Source organism: Oncorhynchus keta, chromosome 32 (genome assembly GCF_023373465.1).
Source record: "Oncorhynchus keta strain PuntledgeMale-10-30-2019 chromosome 32, Oket_V2, whole genome shotgun sequence".
Lineage (NCBI taxonomy): Eukaryota > Metazoa > Chordata > Actinopteri > Salmoniformes > Salmonidae > Oncorhynchus > Oncorhynchus keta.
Genome location: NC_068452.1, coordinates 11721112 through 11742169, shown reverse-complemented (window position 1 = coordinate 11742169; position 21058 = coordinate 11721112). Strand labels below are relative to the sequence as shown.

The 21058-nt window shown below is 40.0% G+C and overlaps 2 protein-coding genes and 1 pseudogene across 2 annotated transcripts in view; all 3 read left to right on the top strand.

The window, feature by feature from the left end:
• LOC127914390 (uncharacterized) overlaps positions 1 to 21058 on the top strand; it is a 238331-nt gene that overhangs the window by 79392 nt on the left and 137881 nt on the right. The window lies entirely within an intron of this gene.
• LOC118365733 (zinc finger protein 239-like) lies at positions 10536 to 13086 on the top strand. Its single transcript, XM_052490248.1, has 2 exons — positions 10536 to 11065; positions 11443 to 13086. The coding sequence occupies exons 1-2, from the start codon at positions 10765 to 10767 to the stop codon at positions 12171 to 12173; spliced, it is 1032 nt and encodes a 343-aa protein (XP_052346208.1). The 5' UTR covers positions 10536 to 10764; the 3' UTR covers positions 12174 to 13086.
• On the top strand, positions 15258 to 20068 carry LOC118365055 (zinc finger protein ZFP2-like; annotated as a pseudogene).

Below are 21058 nucleotides of genomic sequence, written 5' to 3'. Positions count from 1 at the left end.
CAAGAAGCGTATAAGAAATCATGTTATGCCCTCTGACGAACCATGAAACAGGCAAAGTAAAGTGTCAATACAGGACAAAGATCAAATCGTACTACACTGGCTCCGACGCTCTACCAGACAAGCAAAAGTACTTCTATGCTTTCTTAGAGGAAAATAACACTGAAACATGCATGAGAGCACCAGCTGTTCCAGACGACTCTGATCACGCTCTCCGCAGCTGATGTGAGTAAGACCTTTTAAACAGGTCAACATTCACAATGCTGCAGGGCCAGACAGATTACCAGGACGTGTACACTAGGTCTATGTTATTTTTAGGTTAAGTTATGGGCCAATTGGCATACACTTAGTGTACAAACCCTCATTGTCAGGCTGATGGTTGAAGAATAAAGCAATTGATTTGCGACAGTAACACAAATACATTAAGATTCAAACGAGCCTTACAATTATAATCGAAAAGTAATGTCATAAGCAACCTGGAAACGGAGGCTATATTTTCTTTCAGCCTATTAGAACTCCTCTGAGTTTATCCCCGTGGTGGTGAAATAGTGAATAGATACAGAGCTTAATGTGAGCTTCCTTGAGTAGCACTCCTGATCTTGCTCTGATAGTGCTCTGTAATATTCAGAATACATTGTGAAAAACAAATCTTCGCTCACCATTTTTGCTCCAACCAGATATACTACATCCATAACTAGTGGTTTCCTCATTAGCAGGGAGGAGTTTCTACAACAAAATATACTACATCCATAACTAGCTGTTTCCTCATTAGCAGGGAGGAGTTTCTGCTACCAAATTGCGTGTGCATTGCCCTCGTGCCACAATTTTAGCAAACACAGAACGTGGCCTATATTGGAGAGCAAAAGTCTTCTGGCACACTGCTTATGATTTCAACAACTTGAATAACTTATTTCTAGTTAATACTAATGTGAAAACAAGACAAAATATGACTTGATGCTAACTTGACTGTCTTAATTGTCAAATCATTTAAGACGTCAATTGTTGTACAACTTCGTGGGTACGATCTGGGCATCACCTTTTACCTCAAATAATCCATGGATTTCTGCTGATTTGGGCCTTTAAAACTTCTTAAGGCTAGGGGGCACTATTTTCACATCCGGATGAAAAGTGCCCAAAGTAAACTGCCTGCTACTCAGGCCCAGAAGCTAGGATATGCATAGTATGAGAAGATTTGGATAGAAAACAGTCTGAAGTTTCTAAAACTGTTTGAATGATGTCTGTGAGTATAACAGAACTTATTTGGCAAGTGAAACCCAGAGGACAAATCATCCATTTTTTTTAGGTCACTCTTTTCAATGGGGTTTCATTGAGAATCTATAATTCTAAGGCAGTTGCTTGCTGTTCCTATTTCTTCCACTGGATGTCAACTGTCTTTAGAAATTGGTTGATGTTTTTCCTTTTGAGAAATTAAGAAGTAGCCCTGTTCAGAACGAGGGTCAAGTCTAGTGTACTGTTGTGGTTGGGGCGCGCAACCTGAAAGCACGCTCCACATTGTTTTCCTCCGGTATTGAACACAGTTTATTCCGTCTTAAATTGTATCGATTATTTACATTTAAAAATACCTAAAGTTGGAATAGGAAAGTTATTTGAAAGGTTTGGATCAAGTTTACGGGTAACTTCTTAGATCATTTGTAGTCATGTTGGGTGAGTTGGAACCGGTGTATTTCTGAATCAATCGCGCCAAATAAATTGACATTTCAGATATATAACGGCAGAATTTATCGAACAAAAGGACCATTTGTGATGTTTAATGGACATATTGGAGTGCCAACAGAAGAATATCTTCAAAGGTAAGGCATGAATTGTATGTTATTTCTGACTTTTGTGTTGTGCCTGGTGGGTTGAATTATGATTTTCATGTCTATGTTTGATGGGGTGCTATCCTCAGAGAATAGCATGGTTTACTTTCGCCGTGAAGCCTTTTTGATATCTGATACCGTGCCTGGATTAGCAAGAAGTTCATCTTTAAACCCATGTATAACACTTGTTTGATGAATTATTATAAGTTTATAAGTAGTTCTGTTTTTGAATTTGGCGCGCTGTGTCAAATCAATCCCGTTAACGGGATTGGCGCGTGAAGGGATCACTAACCATCTGTCTAACTTTGTCGTTCACATAGGAGAGAGACGGGACTATCGTTGATCCTCTGGGGAACCTCAACAACATCATGATGCTGAGGAGGCAGAGAAGTCTCTCCAGATCAGAACTCCTCAAGAAGCACCAGCATAGACCCATAGGGAAGAAATCTAACTGCTGCTCTTCTCTGTGGGAAGAGATTCAACTCTAAAGTAGACCTTAAATTACATCAAGGAATTCACACAGGAGAGAAATCTTATAGCTGTGATCAATGTGGGAAGAGTTATACTCAGCTAATCAGCCTGATAGTACACCAGCGGACACACACAGGAGAGAAACATTATGGCTGTGATCAATGTGGAAAGAGTTTTACTGCGTCAAGCTCCTTGATAGTCCACCAGATAACACACACGGGAGAGAAATCTTATACAGTGGGGCAAAAAAGTATTTAGTCAGCCACCAATTGTGCATGTTCTCCCACTTAAAAATATGAGAGAGGCCTGTAATTTTCATCATAGGTACACACCCCCATGCTTCACAGTAGGTATGGTGTTCTTTGGATGCAACTCAGCATTCTTTGTCCTCCAAACACGACGAGTTGAGTTTTTACCAAAAAGTTATATTTTGGTTTCATCTGACCATATGACATTCTCCCAATCTTCTTCTGGATCATCCAAATGCTCTCTAGCAAACTTCAGACGGGCCTGGACATGTACTGGCTTAAGCAGGGGGACACGTCTGGCACTGCAGGATTTGAGTCCCTAGTGGCGTAGTGTGTTACTGATGGTAGGCTTTGTTACTTTGGTCCCAGCTCTCTGCAGGTCATTCACTAGGTCCCCCCATGTGTTTCTGGGATTTTTGCTCACCGTTATTGTGATCATTTTGACCCCACGGGGTGAGATCTTGGGTGGAGCCCCAGATGGAGGGAGATTATCAGTGGTCTTGTATGTCTTCCATTTCCTAATAATTGCTCCCACAGTTGATTTATTCAAACCAAGCTGCTTACCTATTGCAGATGCAGTCTTCCCAGCCTGGTGCAGGTCTACAATTTTGTTTCTGGTGTCCTTTGACAGCTCTTTGGTCTTGGCCATAGTGGAGTTTGGAGTGTGACTGTTTGAGGTTGGGGACAGGTGTCTTTTATACTGATAACAAGTTCAAACAGGTGCCATTAATACAGGTAACGAGTGGAGGACAGAGGAGCCTCTTAAAGAAGAAGTTACAGGTCTGTGAGAGCCAGAAATTTTGCTTGTTTGTAGGTGACCAAATACTTATTTTCCACCATAATTTGCAAATAAATTCATTACAAATCCTACAATATGATTTTCTAGATTTTTTTCTTCTCATTTTGTCTGTCATAGTTGAAGTGTACCTATGATGAAATCTTTTTAAGTGGGAGAACTTGCACAATTGGTGGCTGACTAAATACGTTTTTTTGCCCCACTGTAGTTATAATCTATATTGGAAGAGTTTTACTAGGTCTAGCTGTCTAACTATACACCAGAGAACACACACAGGAGAGAAACCTTATAGCTGTGATCAATGTGGGAAGAGTTTTACTCGGTCAAACAGCCTGATGTCACACCAGATAATACACACTGGAGAGTTACCTTATAGCTGTGAATGAAATAAAAACAATGAAATAATGTCACAATGTAGAATGTTTTAGAATGTTTTAACATTGTAGTAGGAGTAGTTTCAACAGCACGTACAACCTGATTTCCCCCTAAATTGATATTAGTGATTTATTGCTACTTGTCAAAACAGCAGCATTTCTGGTGCTTGTGCAGTTTATAAGGAGCTTGTTTAAAAGTAATATGATTATTGTGGTCCTTCTGTAGCTCAGTTGGTAGAGCATGGCGCTTGTAACGCCAGGGTAGTGGGTTCAATCCCTGGGACCACCCATACGTAGAATGTATGCACACATGACTGTAAGTCGCTTTGGATAAAAGCGTCTGCTAAATGGCATATATTATTATTTATATTATTATTATATTATTATTATTATGTTTGTGTATATGGCAATTTTTACATTTAGGTTTCCAATATATCACAACTGTTTCTGCATAAAATTGGTTATTGATTTCGACACATTAAAACTGTGTTTTGACACAATTGACGCCTGTAATGATTATTTGACATTTGTCTTAAAATTAGCAAGAATAGTCATATTGTCTTGTTTTCACATTAGTAGTAACATCTAAGACTGTAGACTAGAAATCATTTATTCATATTGTTGAAACTCTAAGCAGTGTGCCAGATGACTTTAGGTCTCCAATATAGGCCCCTTTCTGTGTTTGCTAAAATTGCGGCATGAGGGCGATAAACACACAATCTGATTGCAGAAACACCTCCCTGCTAATGAGGAAACCGATAGTTATGGATGTAGTATATCTGCCTGGAGCAAAAATGGTGAGCAAAGATTTTAGTTTTTCACATTCTATTCTGAATGTGAATGGGGAAAACTCAGGGGAGTAACCTCCATTTCCAGGTTGCTTATGAGTGCATTTCACACCACTTTGGATTATAATTGTAAGGCTCCGTTTGAATGTCCTGCTTAATATAATGTTTGTGTCATCATCGCAAATAAACCACTTTGTACTTAAAACAACACTTCAACCAGTAAAATGCTCTTTGTCTAGATGCATGTCGTTATGTTTGTCATGCGACTGTCATTCAGACAATGATTTCCTGGATCAGCTGATGATAGTTGATTGAACATGTGACTAAAATAAAGTTAGGATATTTCTTTCACCTTTATTTAACCAGGTTGGCAAGTTGAGAACAAGTTCTCATTTACAAATGCGACCTGGCCAAAATAAAGCAAAGCAGTGCGACAAAAACAACACAGAGTTACACGTGGGATTAACAAACAGTCAATAACACAATAGAAAAATCTATATAGTGTGTGCATATGGAGTACGGAGGTAATGCAAAAAATAGGCCATAGTAGTGAAGTAATTACAATTTAGCAAATTAACACCGGAGAGATAGATGTGCGGATGATGACGTGCAAGTAGAAATACTGGTGTGTAAAAGAGCAAAAAAAGAAAAGTAAAACATGTGGATGAGGTAAGAAGTTGGATGGGCTATTTACAGATGGGCTGTGTACAGCTGCAGCGATCGGTAAGCTGCTCAGATAGCTGATACTTAAAGTTAGTGAGGGAGATATGTCTCCAACTTCAGCGATCTTTGCAATTTGTTCCAGTCATTGGCAGCAAAGAACTGGAAGGAAAGGTGGCCAAAGGAGGTGTTAGCTTTGGGGATGACCAGTGAAATATACCTGCTGGAGTGCATGCTATGGGTGTGTGTTGCTATGGTTACCAGTGAGCTGAGTTAAGGCAGAGCTTCACCTAGCAAAGACTTATAGAAGACCCTGGAGCCAGTGGGTTTGTCAACGAATATGTAGCGAGGGCCAGCCGACGAGAGCATACAGGTCGCAGTGGGTGGTGGATGTTTGGGGCTTTAGTGACAAAACGGATGGCACTGTGATAGACTGCATCCAGTTTGCTGAGTAGAGTGTTGGAGGCTATTTTGTAAATGACATCGCCGAAGTTAAGGATCGGTAGGATAGTCAGTTTTACGAGGGTATGTTAGGCAGCGTGAGTGAAGGAGGCTTTGTTGCGAAATAGGAAGCCGGTTCGAGATTCAATTTTGGATTGGAGATGCTAAATATTAGTCTGGAAGGAGAGTTTATAGTCTAACCAGACACCTAGGTATTGTAGTTGTCCACATATTCTAAGTCAGAACCGTCCAGAGTAGTGATGCTAGTCGGGCGGGTGAGGGCAGCAATCGGTTGTTATTATTGGCTATTGAGTCTGCCGATAAGAATATGGTGATTGACAGAGTCGAAAGCCTTGGCCAGGTCGATGAAGACGGCTGCACAGTACTGTCTTATCGATGGCGGTTATGATATCGTTTAGCGTGGCTGAAGTGCACCCGTGACCAGCTGGGATTCGAAATGGTCGTTGATCTGTTTGTTAACTTGGCTTTCGAAGACTTTAGAGAGGCGGACAGGATGGATATAGGTCTGTAACAGTTTGTGTCTATAGTGTCACCCCTTTTGAAGAGGGGGATGACCGTGGCCGCTTTCCAATCTTTAGGAATCTCGGAGGATACGAAAGAGAGGTTGAACAGACTAGTAATAGGGGTTGCCACAATGGCGGCAGATAATTTTAGAAAGAGAGGGTCCAGATTGTCTAGCACAGCTGATTTGTACGGGTCCAGGTTTTGCAGCTCTTTCAGAACATCAGCTATCTGGATTTGGGTGAAGGAGAAGCTGGGGAGGCTTGGGCAAGTAGCTGCGGGGGTGCGGAGCTGTTGGCCAGGGTTGAGGTAGCCAGCTGGTCCAGGTTCTATTTAAGAGTGTCTGGCCAGCCGTAGAGAAATGCTTTTTGAAATTCTCGACTATCGTGGAGTTATCAGTGGTGACAGTGTTTCCTAGCCTCAGTGCAGTGGGCAGCTGGGATGAGGTGCTCTTATTCTCCGTGGACTTTAGTGTCCCAGAACTTTTTGGAGTTAGAGCTACAGGATGCAAATTTCTGTTTGAAAAAGCTAGTCTTTGCTTTCCTAACTGACTGTGTGTATTGGTTCCTGACTTCTCTGAAAATATGCATATCACGGGGACTATTCGATGCTAGTGCAGCACGCCACAGGATGTTTTTGTGCTGGTCGAGGGCAGTCAGGTCTGGAGTGAACCAAGGGCTATATCTGTTCTTAGTTCTACATTTTTAGAAAGGGGCATGCTTATTTAAGATGGTGAGGAAATTACTTTTAAAGAACAACCAGGCATGCTCTACTGACGGGATGAGGTCAAAATCCTTCCAGGATACCCGGGTCAGGTCGATTAAAAAGGCCTGCTCGCAGAATTGTTTTAGGGAGCGTTTGACAGTGATGAGGGGTGGTCATTTGACCGCGGACCCATAACGGATGTAGGCAATGAGGCAGTGATCGCTTAGATCCTGATTGAAAACAGCAGTGGTGTATTTGGAGGGCAAGTTGGTCAGGATAATATCTGAGGGTGCCCATGTTTACGGATTTAGGATTGTACCTGGTGGGTTCCTTGATGATTTGTGTGAGATTGAGGGCATCTAGCTTGTATTGTAGGATGGCCTGAGTGTTAAGCATATCCCAGTTTAGGTCACCTTGCAGAACGAACTGAAGATAGATGGGGGGCAATCGATTCACAAATGGTGTCCAGAGCACAGCTGGGAGCTGAGGGGGGTCTGTAACAGGCGGCAACGGTGAGAGACTTATTTCTGGAGAGATTCATTTTTTAAATTAGAAGCTCGAACTGTTTGGGCATAGACCTGGAAAGTATGACAGAACCATTCAGGCAATCTCTCTAGTAGATTGCAACTCCTCCCGCTTTGGCAGTTCTATCTTGACAGAAAATGTTGTAGTTGGGAATGGAAATGTCAGAATGATCTCATTCGTTAAGTATTCAGACCCCTTCACCTTTTCCATATGTTGTTACATTACAGCCTTATTCTAAAATTTAATAATTTCTCCCCCTCAAATCACACAATAGCTCATAATGACAAACCAAATACATTTATTTTTATTTTTTACATTTTTGCAAATGTATTTAACTATACAAACCCTTTGCTATGAGACTCAACATTGATCTCAGATGCATCCTGATTCCATTGATCATCCATGAGATGTTTCTACAACTTGATTGGGGTCCACGTGTGGTAAATTGATTAGACATGATTTGGTAAGGCACACACCTGTCTATATAAAGTCCCACAGTTTACAGTGCACGTCAGAGCAAAAACCAAGCCATGAGGTCAAAGGAATTGTCCATAAAGCTCTGAGACAGGATTGTGTCGAGGCACAGATCTGGGGAATGATACCAAAAAATGTCTGCAGCATTGAAGGTCCCCAAGAACAAAGAGGCCTCCATCATTCTTAAATGGAAGAAGTTTGGAACGACCAAGACTCTTCCTAGAGCTGGCCACCCGGCCAAACTGAGATATCGGGGGAGAAGGGCCTTGGTCAGGGAGGTGACCAAGAATCCGATGTCCACTCTGACAGAGCTCCAGAGTTCCTCTGTGGAGATGGGAGAGCCACCCAGAAGGGCAACTATCTCTGCAGCACTCCACCAATCTGGCCTTAATGAAGCAATGATTCAATTGGCAAAATGTATTTCAATGAACAATTCAGTGAACTGTTCTGTGAAAGGAGCTTGCAGGTATTTGTTGTTTTGCATGTTGCCTACTTTGATGCTAATTAACATTTTCCAATTTGAGAGTAAAGAGACAAATATATTGATAAAGTATGATTCACCACGCCGCTTGGTCCTGTTGTGGTGGGTGATTCTGTTACAGGTTTTCTTCTGGTGAAAGAGAGGAGGACCAAAATGCAGCGTGGTTATCTTTATACATCTTTAATGAAAGATGAAAATAGAACAATATACAAAACAAGAAACGTGAAAAAACCAAAACAGCCCTATCTGGTGCAACAATCACAAAGACGGGAATCAATCACCCACAAGAGACCTAAATAATATGGCTCCCTAAATATGGTTCCCAGTCAGAGACACCGATAACCACCTGCCTCTGATTGAGAACCACTCCAGGCAACCATAGACTTACCTAGAATACTTAACTAAACACAATCCCATAAACTACAAAACCCCTAGACAAAACAAACCACATAAATCACTCATGTCACCCCCTAGCCCAACCAAAATAATAAAGAGAACACAGAATACTAAGACCAGGGCGTGACAATGACAATAGACGACATTAAGTAGCTGAATATGATTAGGGACTAACAGTCTAACCGTTTGAAGGAAACAACTCATGTTATTCTGGTAAATCAGTGGGAGACAAGTTGATTATGGACTAAAGGAGTGGAGATTGTTTTACAATTAGGAAATAATATGTCATGTTTTACTCGTACCTCAGCCAGCATTGTGAATGGTGTCTGAGGCAGTGACCATGGCAGAAAATCGAATTTCTTAGGTGTTTTCAGTCATGCATGAATGGTCTGGGGTGGTTCTGTGGTTATACGTTTCTGACCTTGGAATACATTTCTGGCCATGCTGGCAGAGTCTGAATCAAACCCAATGTCCACCTGGCACTCTGACAGGGTCTGAATCAAACCCAATGTCCACCTGGCACTCTGACGGGGTCTGAATCAAACCCAATGTCCACCTGGCACTCTGACGGGGTCTGAATCAAACCCAATGTCCACCTGGCACTCTGACGGGGTCTGAATCAAACCCAATGACCACCTGGTACACTGACAGGGTCTGAATCAAACTCAATGACCACCTGGTACACTGACAGGGTCTAAATCAAACCCAATGACCATCTGGTACACTGGCAGGGTCTGAATCAAACCCAATGTTAAGGGGAGGGAAGATTGGTCAAGAGGGTGATGATTATGGTTGTTCTACTGCCTGATTGTTATGCAACAACACTATTTAAAAATCCTTTGTTAAAGAACAAGTTGTTGTTTGTGTCTCATTGCTTTGCTTTATCTTGGCCAGGTCGCATTTGTAAAAGAGAACTTGTATCAACTGGCCACCTGGTTAAACTATCATTATGACATCATGGCCAACTGGTTAAATAAAGGTGCATTTAAAAAATATTTGTTATATATTTTTTTGTAACATGAACAATGTCTATTTCTGATCAATGTTATGTTATTATAATGGACAAAAAATGTGCTTTCTTTAAAAACAGGGACATTTCTAAGTGACCCCAAACTTTGAACAGTAGTATACATCTACATGATGTATTGTTACACCATGAAGGAGCAGTATAGACCTAGTCTGTTCATTATATACCTCTACATGATGTATTGTTACACCATGTAGGAGCAGTATAGACCTAGTCTGTTCATTATGATGTATTAGTCTGTTCATTATATACATCCATGCAGGGAGCAGTATAGACCTAGTCTGTTCATTATATAAATCTACATGATGTATTGTGACACCATGTAGGAGCAGTATAGACCTAGTCTGTTCATTATATACATCTACATGCTGTATTGTGACACCATGTAGGAGCAGTATAGACCTAGTCTGTTCATTATATACATCTACATGCTGTATTGTGACACCATGTAGGAGCAGTATAGACCTTGTCTGTTCATTATATACATCTACATGATGTATTGTGACACCATGATGGAGCAGTATAGACCTACAGTAGCTGGCTACTTGTTTAGATGTAGTTTGACTTAATGAAACTTCCTTAAATCTGCTGTAGTAAACATTTTTAGTCGCACTAATCAATCAGCACATTCAGGTCTTTGTATGTCTCAGTATAATAGTATTATTTAATTAAATACATTTAAAATGAACTTTATCTGAAAATAAAATATGAACCTCAACTGCGTTTCCCCCTCCAGTCAGCAGACGGCGATGTGCGTCTTTCTGGCGACGCTGCCAGCATGACGTATAATCTAGTGGACGGTTCTTCAGAAACAGCTCGTCAACCACCTCGGTATCTTGCTAGCCAACATAGCCGAAAGATTCAAGCTATTTATACGCTTTCGGTCTATATTGGCTTCTGTGTTTTAGAAGTACTTCTGTCGTATCTACTTGTTAACCTATTTAATATTACGTTATTTTGTATTAGTCAGCTATAGTAGCTGGCTGGTTAAGTTAGCATTAGCCTAGTAGCTAATGATACATAACTAACATCCCCGAACATGAGCTCCCTAAACATCTCCCCTCCTGTTAAAGAAGAGGAGATCTGCTGGACGGAGAAAGAAACTCTGGGGCTGAACATTGTCGTGAAAGAGGAGAGGGAAGAGGAGGATGTCACAGTAAAAAAAGAAGTAGAGGGTGAGGCTGTTACTGTGAAAGATGAAGAGAAAGACGTTACAGTAAAAGAAGAGGAAGACTCGTTCAGAGTGAAAGAGGAGGAGGATGTTCCAGTAAAAGAAGAGGAAGAGAAAGAGGAGGGTGTAGTGTTTGGAGTGAAGAAGGAAGGAAAGGAGGAGACGGAAGGTCAGATTAACACCAGTAAACACTAATATTTAATAACGGGGGCACAAACTCTGCAGTTGTTTTACTGCTGTACACAAACGTGGTTAAAAGCAGTCATGGTTTTTTATTTTAGTACATTTTAAAGTGAGAATTCAGAGCCTGGTGTAATTCTGTTACTGTGGAATTGTCCAGCTCTTAACTTCTCAACAATATTATAAGCACAACATGCAACAATTTCTAAGATTTTACTGATTTACAGTTCATAGTCAATTGAAGTAAATAAATTATGCCATAATCTATGGATTCCACGACTGGGCAGGTGCCATACCCATTGTCAATGTTTGTAAAAACGTTTAAACATTCACTACATTGACTGTCTGACTTTGATGTTCATACAGGAGAGAGATGTGAACTTCGTGGATCCTCTGGGGAGCCTCAACAACATCATGAAGCTGACGAGGCAGAGAAGAGTCTCTCCACATCAGAACACCACAAGAAACAACATCAGAGACCCACAGGAAAGAAACCTCACTGCTGCTCTGACTGTGGGAAACGTTTCAAATCTTCATCAGAATTGAAAAAACACCAGCGATTACACACAGGAGAGAAGCCTTATAGCTGTAATCAATGTGGGAAGAGTTTTACTCAGTCAAGCCACCTGGTATCACACAAGAGAACACACACAGGAGAGAAGCCTTATAGCTGTGATCAGTGTGGCAAGAGTTTTACTCAGTCAAGTAGCCTGGTATCACACCAAAGAACACACACAGGAGAACAGCCATATAGCTGTGATCAGTGTGGCAAGGGTTTTACTCTGTCAACCAACCTGGTATCACACCAGAGAACACACACAGGACATCAGCCATATAGCTGTGATGTATGTGCAGACAGTTTTACTACATCAAGCCAGCTGGTAGTACACCAGCGAGTACACACAGGAGAGAAACCTTATAGCTGTAATCAGTGTGGGAAGAGTTTTACTCAGTCAAACAGCCTGAAATCACACCAGAGAACACACACGGGAGAGAAACCTTATAGCTGTGATCAATGTGACAAGAGATACTCTCATTCAAGTAGTCTGATTAAACATCAGAAAATACATGCTGGAGATCCACGGAGTGTGGAATGATCAACACCAGACCTGGGTAGCAGAACACAGAGTGGGGAATGATCTCCAACACAAGACCTATATACAGTTGAAGTCATAAGTTTACATACACCTTAGCCAAACACATTTAAACTGAGTTTTTCACAATTTCTGACATTTAATCCTAATAGAAATTCCCTGTCTTATGTCAGTTAGGATCACCACTTTATTTTAATGTGAAGTGTCAGAATAATAGTAGAGAGAATTATTTAGTTCAGCTTTTATTTATTTCGTCACATACCCAGTGTGTCAGCAGTTCACATACACTCAATTAGTATTTGGTAGCATTGCCTTTAAATTGTTTATCTTGGGTCAAACGTTTCGGGTAGCCTTCCACGAGCTTCCCACAATAAGTTTTGTCCCATTCCTCCTGACAGAGCTGGTGTAACTGTGTCAGGTTCATAGGCCTCCATGCTCACACACACACTTTATTTTTTATATTTTTTATTTCACCTTTATTTAACCAGGTAGGCTAGTTGAGAACAAGTTCTCATTTGCAACTGCGACCTGGCCAAGATAAAGCAATTCGACACATACAACAAGTTACACATGAAATAAACAAAACATACAGTTAATAATACAGTAGAAAAAAGAAAGCAAGTCTATATACAGTGAGTGCAAATTAGGTAAGATAAGGAAGTTAAGGCAATAAATAGGCCATGATGGCAAAATAATTACACTTTAGCAGTTAAACACTGGAATGGTAGATGTATTGTTACACCATGTATTTTTTTTTTTTTTTTAACCTTTATTTAACCAGGAAAGTCAGTTAAGAACACATTCTTATTTTCAATGACGGCCTGGGAACAGTGGGTTAACTGCCTGTTCAGGGGCAGAACGACAGATTTGTACCTTGTCAGCTCGGGGGTTTGAACTCGCAACCTTCCGGTTACTAGTCCAAACCACTAGACAGTCTAACCTACTAGTTACACCATGCTATAGACACTGCCGCCCCCATGTAAGCAGTATAGACCTAGTCTGGGATCTATTGTTATTATATACATCTACATGATGTATTGTTACACCATGTAGGAGCAGTATAGACCTAGTCTGTTCATTATATACAGCTTAGTGTATTGTTACATTATATACATCTATTATATACATCTACATGATGATGTATTGTTACACCATGTAGGAGCAGTATAGACCTAGTCTGTTCATTATATAGTGTATTGTTACACCATCTATTGACATCTGGTTAATGTATTCTATTACACCATGTAGAAGTATAGACCTAGTCTATTCATTATATACATCTACGTGATGTATTGTTACCCCATGTAGGAGCAGTATAGACCTAGTCTATTCATTATATACATCTACATAATGTATTGTTACACCATGTAGAAGCAGTATTGACCTAGTCTGGTCATTATATACGTCTACATGATCTATTGTTACACCATGTAGGAGAAGTATAGACCTAGTCTGTTCATTATATACATCTACACACATCTTTATCAAGGGTATCTATAACTAGGTGCTTATGTTGATATCTAGTTATTTGACTGAATCAGAAATACAGATGTGTAGTAGATGTTGAGTTTGTTTTAAATTCTCATAAAATATCTGAACTAATCAAACAACACTTGTTGCTCTTTGTACGTGTTTATATAATATTCATATTTAATGGAGAGAAAAAAACGTTTCCCTAAACTGCTTTATAATATTATAATTCTCGACCATGAGCTCACAAAGCTACTCTCCTGCTAAAGAAGAGCAGGTCTGCTGGACGGAGAAAGAAGCTCTCGTGAAAGAGGAGGAGAAAGAGGAGGCTGTTACAATACAAAAACAAGTAGAGAGTGACGCTGTCACAGTGAAAGAAGAAGAGAAAGACGTTTCAATGAAAGAAGAGGAAGACTCGTTCAGAGTGAAAGAGGAGGAGGATGTTACTGTGAAAGAAAAGGAGGAAGATGCAGTTTTTGGAGTGGAGGATGAAATGAAAGAAGATGAAAATGTTTTTGGAATGAAGGATGAAGAGGGAGGTTACTGTCACATTTAGAGGAGGACGAAGAAGAGAAGACTGGAGATCTGATTCACACCAGTAAATACAGTGAGTACTATCTTATAAAACAGGGACATTGATCTGATTAACACCAGTAAATACAGTGAGTACTATCTTATAAAACAGGGACATTGATCTGATTAACACCAGTAAATGCAGTGAGTACTATCTTAAACAAGGATACAAACTCTGCCGTTGTTGAACTAATGTGTGATTTTTTCAAATGCATTCTACACTTGAATCTGTTTTTGTACTGTACGAAGGAGTGAGTGATGTCATAGTAAGGCCTTCAACGAGTTGGCTTGATGGGAAGTCGTGATGTCATCCAATAGGTGACTGATCTTCATGTGAATGTTCATTATTCTTTTTAAAATCCTTCATGTTCTCTCAAGTTGGTTGTTGATCTAGAAATCCATTTTCAAGTCTTACCATAGACTTTCAAAACAATTTAAGTCCAAACTGTAACTAGGCCACTCAGGACCATTCAATGTCATCTTGGTAAGCTCCTCCAGTGTATAATATATATGCCTTCAACATTTTGATGGACGCTTTTCATCCAAAGCGACTGATCTTCATGTGAATGTTCATTATTCTTTTAAAATCGTTCATGTTCCTCAAGTTGGTTGTTGATCGAACCCACTTACCATGGACTTTCAAAACACCATGCTCTACCAACTGATGCATCTTGAAGGACCAGTGTAGATTTGGCCTTGTGGTTTAGGTTATTTTCCTGTTCGTACAGTTTTTTGTATTCAGATCTCTGAAATGCTCTCTACCTACGTAACATTTAGTGTCTCCTTATGTTACGCTGGGAAAACAGTTTTCATGGGCACAGAAATCCTAAATCATTTCAGAGTTCGCAAAATCCAATGGTTCTAATCGAGAGTCACATTAAATGTATTGACAACACCCAAATAGATACTGTCATTAACGCAGTTCTTCAATAATTACACATAATACTTAATACTGTAGCTGTTTAGTTAGTCGCATGTTCAACTATCATCAGCTGATCCAGGAAATAATTTTCTGAATTTCAGTCAAATGACAAACATCACGACATGCAACAACAACCAATGTGCTTCTTCATTCATTACTCTGGTAAAGACAGTTATGCTGTGCTCCATGTTGGATCCGACATCCCTAACAAATTGGTGTTTATAATGTGTTATTGTCTGCTTGATTTATAGTAGGGTCTCGTTAGTGGAAACAGAGATACTTAGCTCATAATGTGTGGAGAACTGTTCCTTGATGGACAGGCTATTGTACAACACACAGAGCTATTTTCCTTTATTCAGGGCATTTAGAATGACAACACATTACAAAGTAGCCTTGGGAGATAATTCACAAAATTATCTGGTGATCAGGTTATGAACCAAATTGCATGTGCATCACCATCGTGCGCCAATTTTAGCAAACACAGAAAGGGGCCTATATTGGAGACCAAACGTTTTCTGGCGCACTGCTTACACGGAACCCAAACCGGCAGCGCACGTGCGCCATCGTGCATAAATGTATTTTGTCCCTGAACACCAAACGTGATCACGAGACGCAGATTAAAATTTCAAAACAAACTGAACCAATTATATTAATTTGGGGACACGTCGAAAAGCATCAAACATTTATGGCAATTTAGCTAGCTGGCTTGCACTTGTTAGCTAATTTTCCCTATTTAGCTAGCTTGCTGTTGCTAGCTAATTTGTCCTGGGATATCAACATTGAGTTGTTATTTTACCTGAAATGCACAAGGTACTCTACTCCACCAATGAGTCCACATGTAAACAGTCAACCGAATCGTTTCTAGTCATCTCTCTTCCTTCCAGGCTTTTTCTTCTCTTGACTTTACATTGCGATTGGCAATTTTCATAAATTAGGTCCATTACCGAAACTGACCTCGTTCGTCTTTCAGTCACCCATGTGGGTATAACCAATGAGGAGATGGCACGTGGATACCTGCTTCTATAAACCAATAAGGAAATGGGAAGAGTGTTATGGGATTTTTTATCAATAATGACTAATTATATATACATTTCAATCAGGACTGACTAATCATAATACTATTATGTTACTGTATAGATGTATGCATTTTATTTTAACCCTAGTACTGAATATAATGTGTGTAAATATAATCAAGAAGTAGAACAATGACTGTCTGTTCCTTGGTAGAAATTAATGAACTTATAGCCAGACTGGCTAGAATGCTTATCTACACAGGCAGACCTTGCCTTGCGTCGTAAATTATCTTAGTAGGGAGAGACGATGTGGGAAGGCTTGAGAACTATACAGCCACTGTACTGCTGGTTGATGAGACGGGGTAGTACGAAAACTAATGATGTCATTTTCAGTTTATAATCTGTGGTAAACTGTTTCATGTTCAGTACTCTCGAGAATAAACACAGCTGGTTGATATTTGAGACTGGTCTCTGTCCATTTTTATAGAAATAATAGTCTTGCAAATTCTTAGGAATTGACATAGTGTTTAATTTTAATTGGGTATTAAAACAGAGGAATATAATTCCTGTAACAGAGAGGCAGGACTTGCAGCGCGATCTACATCACAAATAGAACTGACTTCTATTTTAGCCCTTAGCAACACAGACGCTCGTTGGCATGTGCAAGCAGTGTGGGTGCAATAATTAAATTATATAGATTTCTAATTTTATTTTGCAACGCGAGCGGTGTAGTCAGCCTGTTTGGATTTCAACAACTTTAATAACTTATTTCTAGTTACTACTAATTTAACCATCTGTCTGACTTTGTGATTCACACAGGAGAGAGACGGGACTATCGTGGATCCTCTGGGGATCCTAAATAACATCATGATGCTGACGAGGCAGAGAAGAGTCTCCAGATCAGAACTTCTCAAGAAACACCAGCAGAGACCCACAGGGAATACATCGAATTGCTGCTCTGACTTTGGGAAATGTTTAATAAGATCTAATTCACTAAAAGTACACCTGAGAATTCACACTGGAGGGAAATCCCACTGCTGCTCTGACTTTGGGAAAAGATTCAATTCTCCAGTTAGACCTTAAAATATATAAAATAATTCACACTGGAGAGAAACCTTTTGTCTGTGATCACTGTGGGAAAAGTTTTATTCGGCTAAAAACTCTGAAAACACACCAGAGAATACACACAGGAGAGAAATCGTATAGCTGTAATCAATGTGGGAAGAGTTTTTCTACATCTAGTTATCTAAGGATACACCAGAGAACACACACATGAGAGAAACCATATAGCTATAATCAATGTGGGAAGTGTTTCACTCAGCTAAATAGCCTGATAGTACACCAGAGAACACACACAGGAGAGAAATGTTTTACTACATCTAGCCAGCTGACTTTACACCAGAGAACACACACTGGGGAGAAATATTATAGCTGTGATCAATGTGGGAAGAGTTTTTCTCGGCCAGACAGCCTGAATATACACAAGCGGACACACACAGGAGAGAAATCTTATAGCTGGAGTCAATGTGGGAAGGGTTTTACTTCATCTAGCCAGCTGACTTTGCACCAGAGAAGACACACAGGAGAGAAATCTCTTAGCTGTAATCAATGTGGGAAGAGATACTCTGATAAAAGATCTCTGACTAAACATCAGAAAATACATGGAGTATACATCAATTAAATAATGTCACAATGTAGAATGTTTTAACATTGTAGTAGGAGTATTTTAATGATGTCACAATGTAGAACCCTAAACGTTTGTCGCCTGTTCTATTGATTTCAGCATGATATGGATATTAGCCTCAGGGGGAAAATCCAGGCTCTGAATTGAAAGAGTTACTATTTATGAGATTTAAAAAAAAAGTGACTAACAAGAAAATAGTTGTGTTACACTTACCACGTTGGTGACCCACTGGAATCAAAACGCAACAATTCAAAATGTAGCAATCTGTTTTTTACAAACTGTCCTCTAACCAGTGATGTACACATTACTCCCAGATTCCGTTTGGTTTTTGAGCTGTTAGTTTTAACAGGACGTGCAACCTCATCTCCCACCTCTCGCACAATTGATTTCAACATGATATCGTTGATTGATGACAAATGTGTTGCGTTCCTTTGTTTAGCGAACTCTAAATGTAAATGCATCACTCCAAATTGTAGCTGACTGTCTTCTGCAGGCTTTCCTGTAACCAGTGAGGTAAAAGATATCTCCCATTTCCATGTGTTTGGCCAAAATGAACTGATGGAAGAGGTATAAAAAAACGAATAATTGCAATTACACATGCAATAAAACTACGCGTTTTTTTTTTTGCACTTCAATGCTAAAAACAAGCTGGTTAGCAGAGAATGGTTTCGATCCATCGACCTTTAGGTTATGGGCCCAGCACAATTCCGCTGCGCCACTCTGCTTTCAGCCACTTCAGAAAAGACCAGAACTCACAATCCATGGCTTAAGAGGCTATGGTCTTAGACCACTTTTGTTCTTTGTAATCAGTATAACCTATACGAACTGATGGAAGAGTTAGTTTAGTTAGTTTCAACATCATGAACAATCTGATTTCCCCCCTGATCGATATCAGTGATTTATTGCTACTTGTCAAAACAACAGTGTTTCTGGTGTTTGTGCAGTTTATAAGGAGCTTGTTTAAAAAATATATAAGTGGATATTGTGGCAGATGTTTGTGCACATACGTTTTAGTTTTTCAATATATCACAAACTGTTTCTGCGTATTGGTTATCGATTTGGACACGTTAAAACTGTGTTTTGACATTGGGGCTTTCCCACCTATCAAAAATGTATTTGAAAAGATGCAGCTGTCCTACAACATATCTGTACCTTCTTCTTGATCCCAATTGCATTGTGTCCATGTTCTGTCCTATAAGAATTTCAAAGGAAGAGAAAATGTGTCAAAGAATAGTCTTACAAGCATGAAAATATACACATATATATATATAAATATATATATATTGAAATATAAATATTGAAACATAAATGGCATCAACATACAATTGAATGCAAAATAGAAGAACATATTGGAGAAAGCACTAGCCAATACAGTACTGCCATACAGGCCTAATATCACATTTCAAAGATATCTTTGTACACAAATTGTTCAATATTTTATCAGGCTGAATTGAAAGATTATACGCACCATTTTGCTGCGTGGCAATACTGTGTTTGGATTCTGAAGGGCATTTATACAAAAGAGGAAGTCTAGACACTGTATTAATACCATTATGCTTTTGAATCCCATCTACAGCTACAATCTAAGATATTAATTTCCCTCCACAAGGGGGCGTACATGTATCGTTACCAAAACGGGATAGTATTGTCCATGTAAGATTTCCAAAATGGAATAGTATTGTACATGTAACGTTCATTACTGCAGGCATGACTGTGCCTCAGGGCCAAAAGGGCACAGCATGGAGGCGTCGTTGTGTTCTGTGTCGCATGAAATCCACCACTTGTTCAGTTTGCCTCTGCTTTACATCAGAAAGAGACTGCAATAGGACAGGGCACAGGCAGCAAAATACTGTGACGAGGATTCCAAGGGGTGTACTATTTTTTTTTTCTATATTTATTTTCTAATATAAAAAAAAAAAAATTGTGTGTGTTTGTTAGAATTGCTTTTTGATGTGTTGTATATAGTTATTTGCACTGCTGTATATAGTTATAGGTCATTTCACCAATTCGGCCACTTGGGTACATTTGGGCAACTTGTGTGGGACACCTGGGTGACTTCATGCTAAATGTCATGTAGCTCACCCATTCCTGAAGTTATCAGTCTGAACCTTTGCACACCTACAGTTGCCCTCTTGTGTTATCCATCAGAATTATCTCCAGTATCCTATCTGGCTGTGTGGCTATTCAAGAATACATGTGAAAGATGATACTTCAACAATAAAAAACAGAAAACGTATGCTCTTTCTTTCTCTTTTCTTCCACCAGATCTACTGTCTTATATTCTCATACATTCAATTAACATTTCCACAAACTTCAGAATGTTTCCATTCAAATGATACCAAGAATATGCATATCCTTGCCTCTGGGGCTGAGCTACAGGCAGTTAGATTTGGGTATGTCTTCAGGCGGAAATTGAGAACAAAGGGATGCAGCCATAACAGGATATACCTCCTGGAGCGCGTGCTATGGGTGGGTATTGCTATCGTGAACCGTGAGCTGAGTAAAGGCGGCCAGGCAAAGCCTTATAGATGACCTGGAGCCAGTGGGTTTGGCGATGAATATGTAGCGAGGGCCAGTCAACGAGAGCATACAGGTCGCAGTGGTGGGTGGTATATGGGGCTTTGGTAACAAAATGGATGGCACTGTGATAGACTGCATCTGGATTGCTGAGTAGAGTGTTGGAGGCTATTTTGAAAATGACATCACAGAAGTCAAGGATCGGTAGGATAGTCAGTTTTACGAGGGTATGTTTGGCAGCGTGAGTGAAGGAGGCTTTGTTGCAAAATAGGAAGCCAATTCAAGATGTAATTTGGGATTGGAAAAGCTTAATATTAGTCTGGAAGGAGAGTTTACAGTCTTGCACAGCAGAGAAGGTACGGTGGGATTCGAAATGGTCAGTGATCTGTTTGTCAACTTGGCTGTCGAAGACTTTAGAAATGCAGGGTACGATGGATATAGATCTGTAATAGTTTGGGTCTAGATTGTCACCCCCTTTGAAGAGGGTGATGATCACGGAAGCGTTCCAATCTTTAGGAATCTCTGACGATACTAAAGAGAGGTTGAACAGACTAGTAATAGAGGTTGCCACAATGGCGGTGGATGATTTTAGAAAGAGTGTCCAGATTGTCTAGCCCTACCTCCCTGTAGGCCGTCTCGTCGTTGTTGGCAACCCAGATTGTCTAGCCCAATCGGGTCCAGGTTTTGCAACTCTTTCAGAACATCAGCT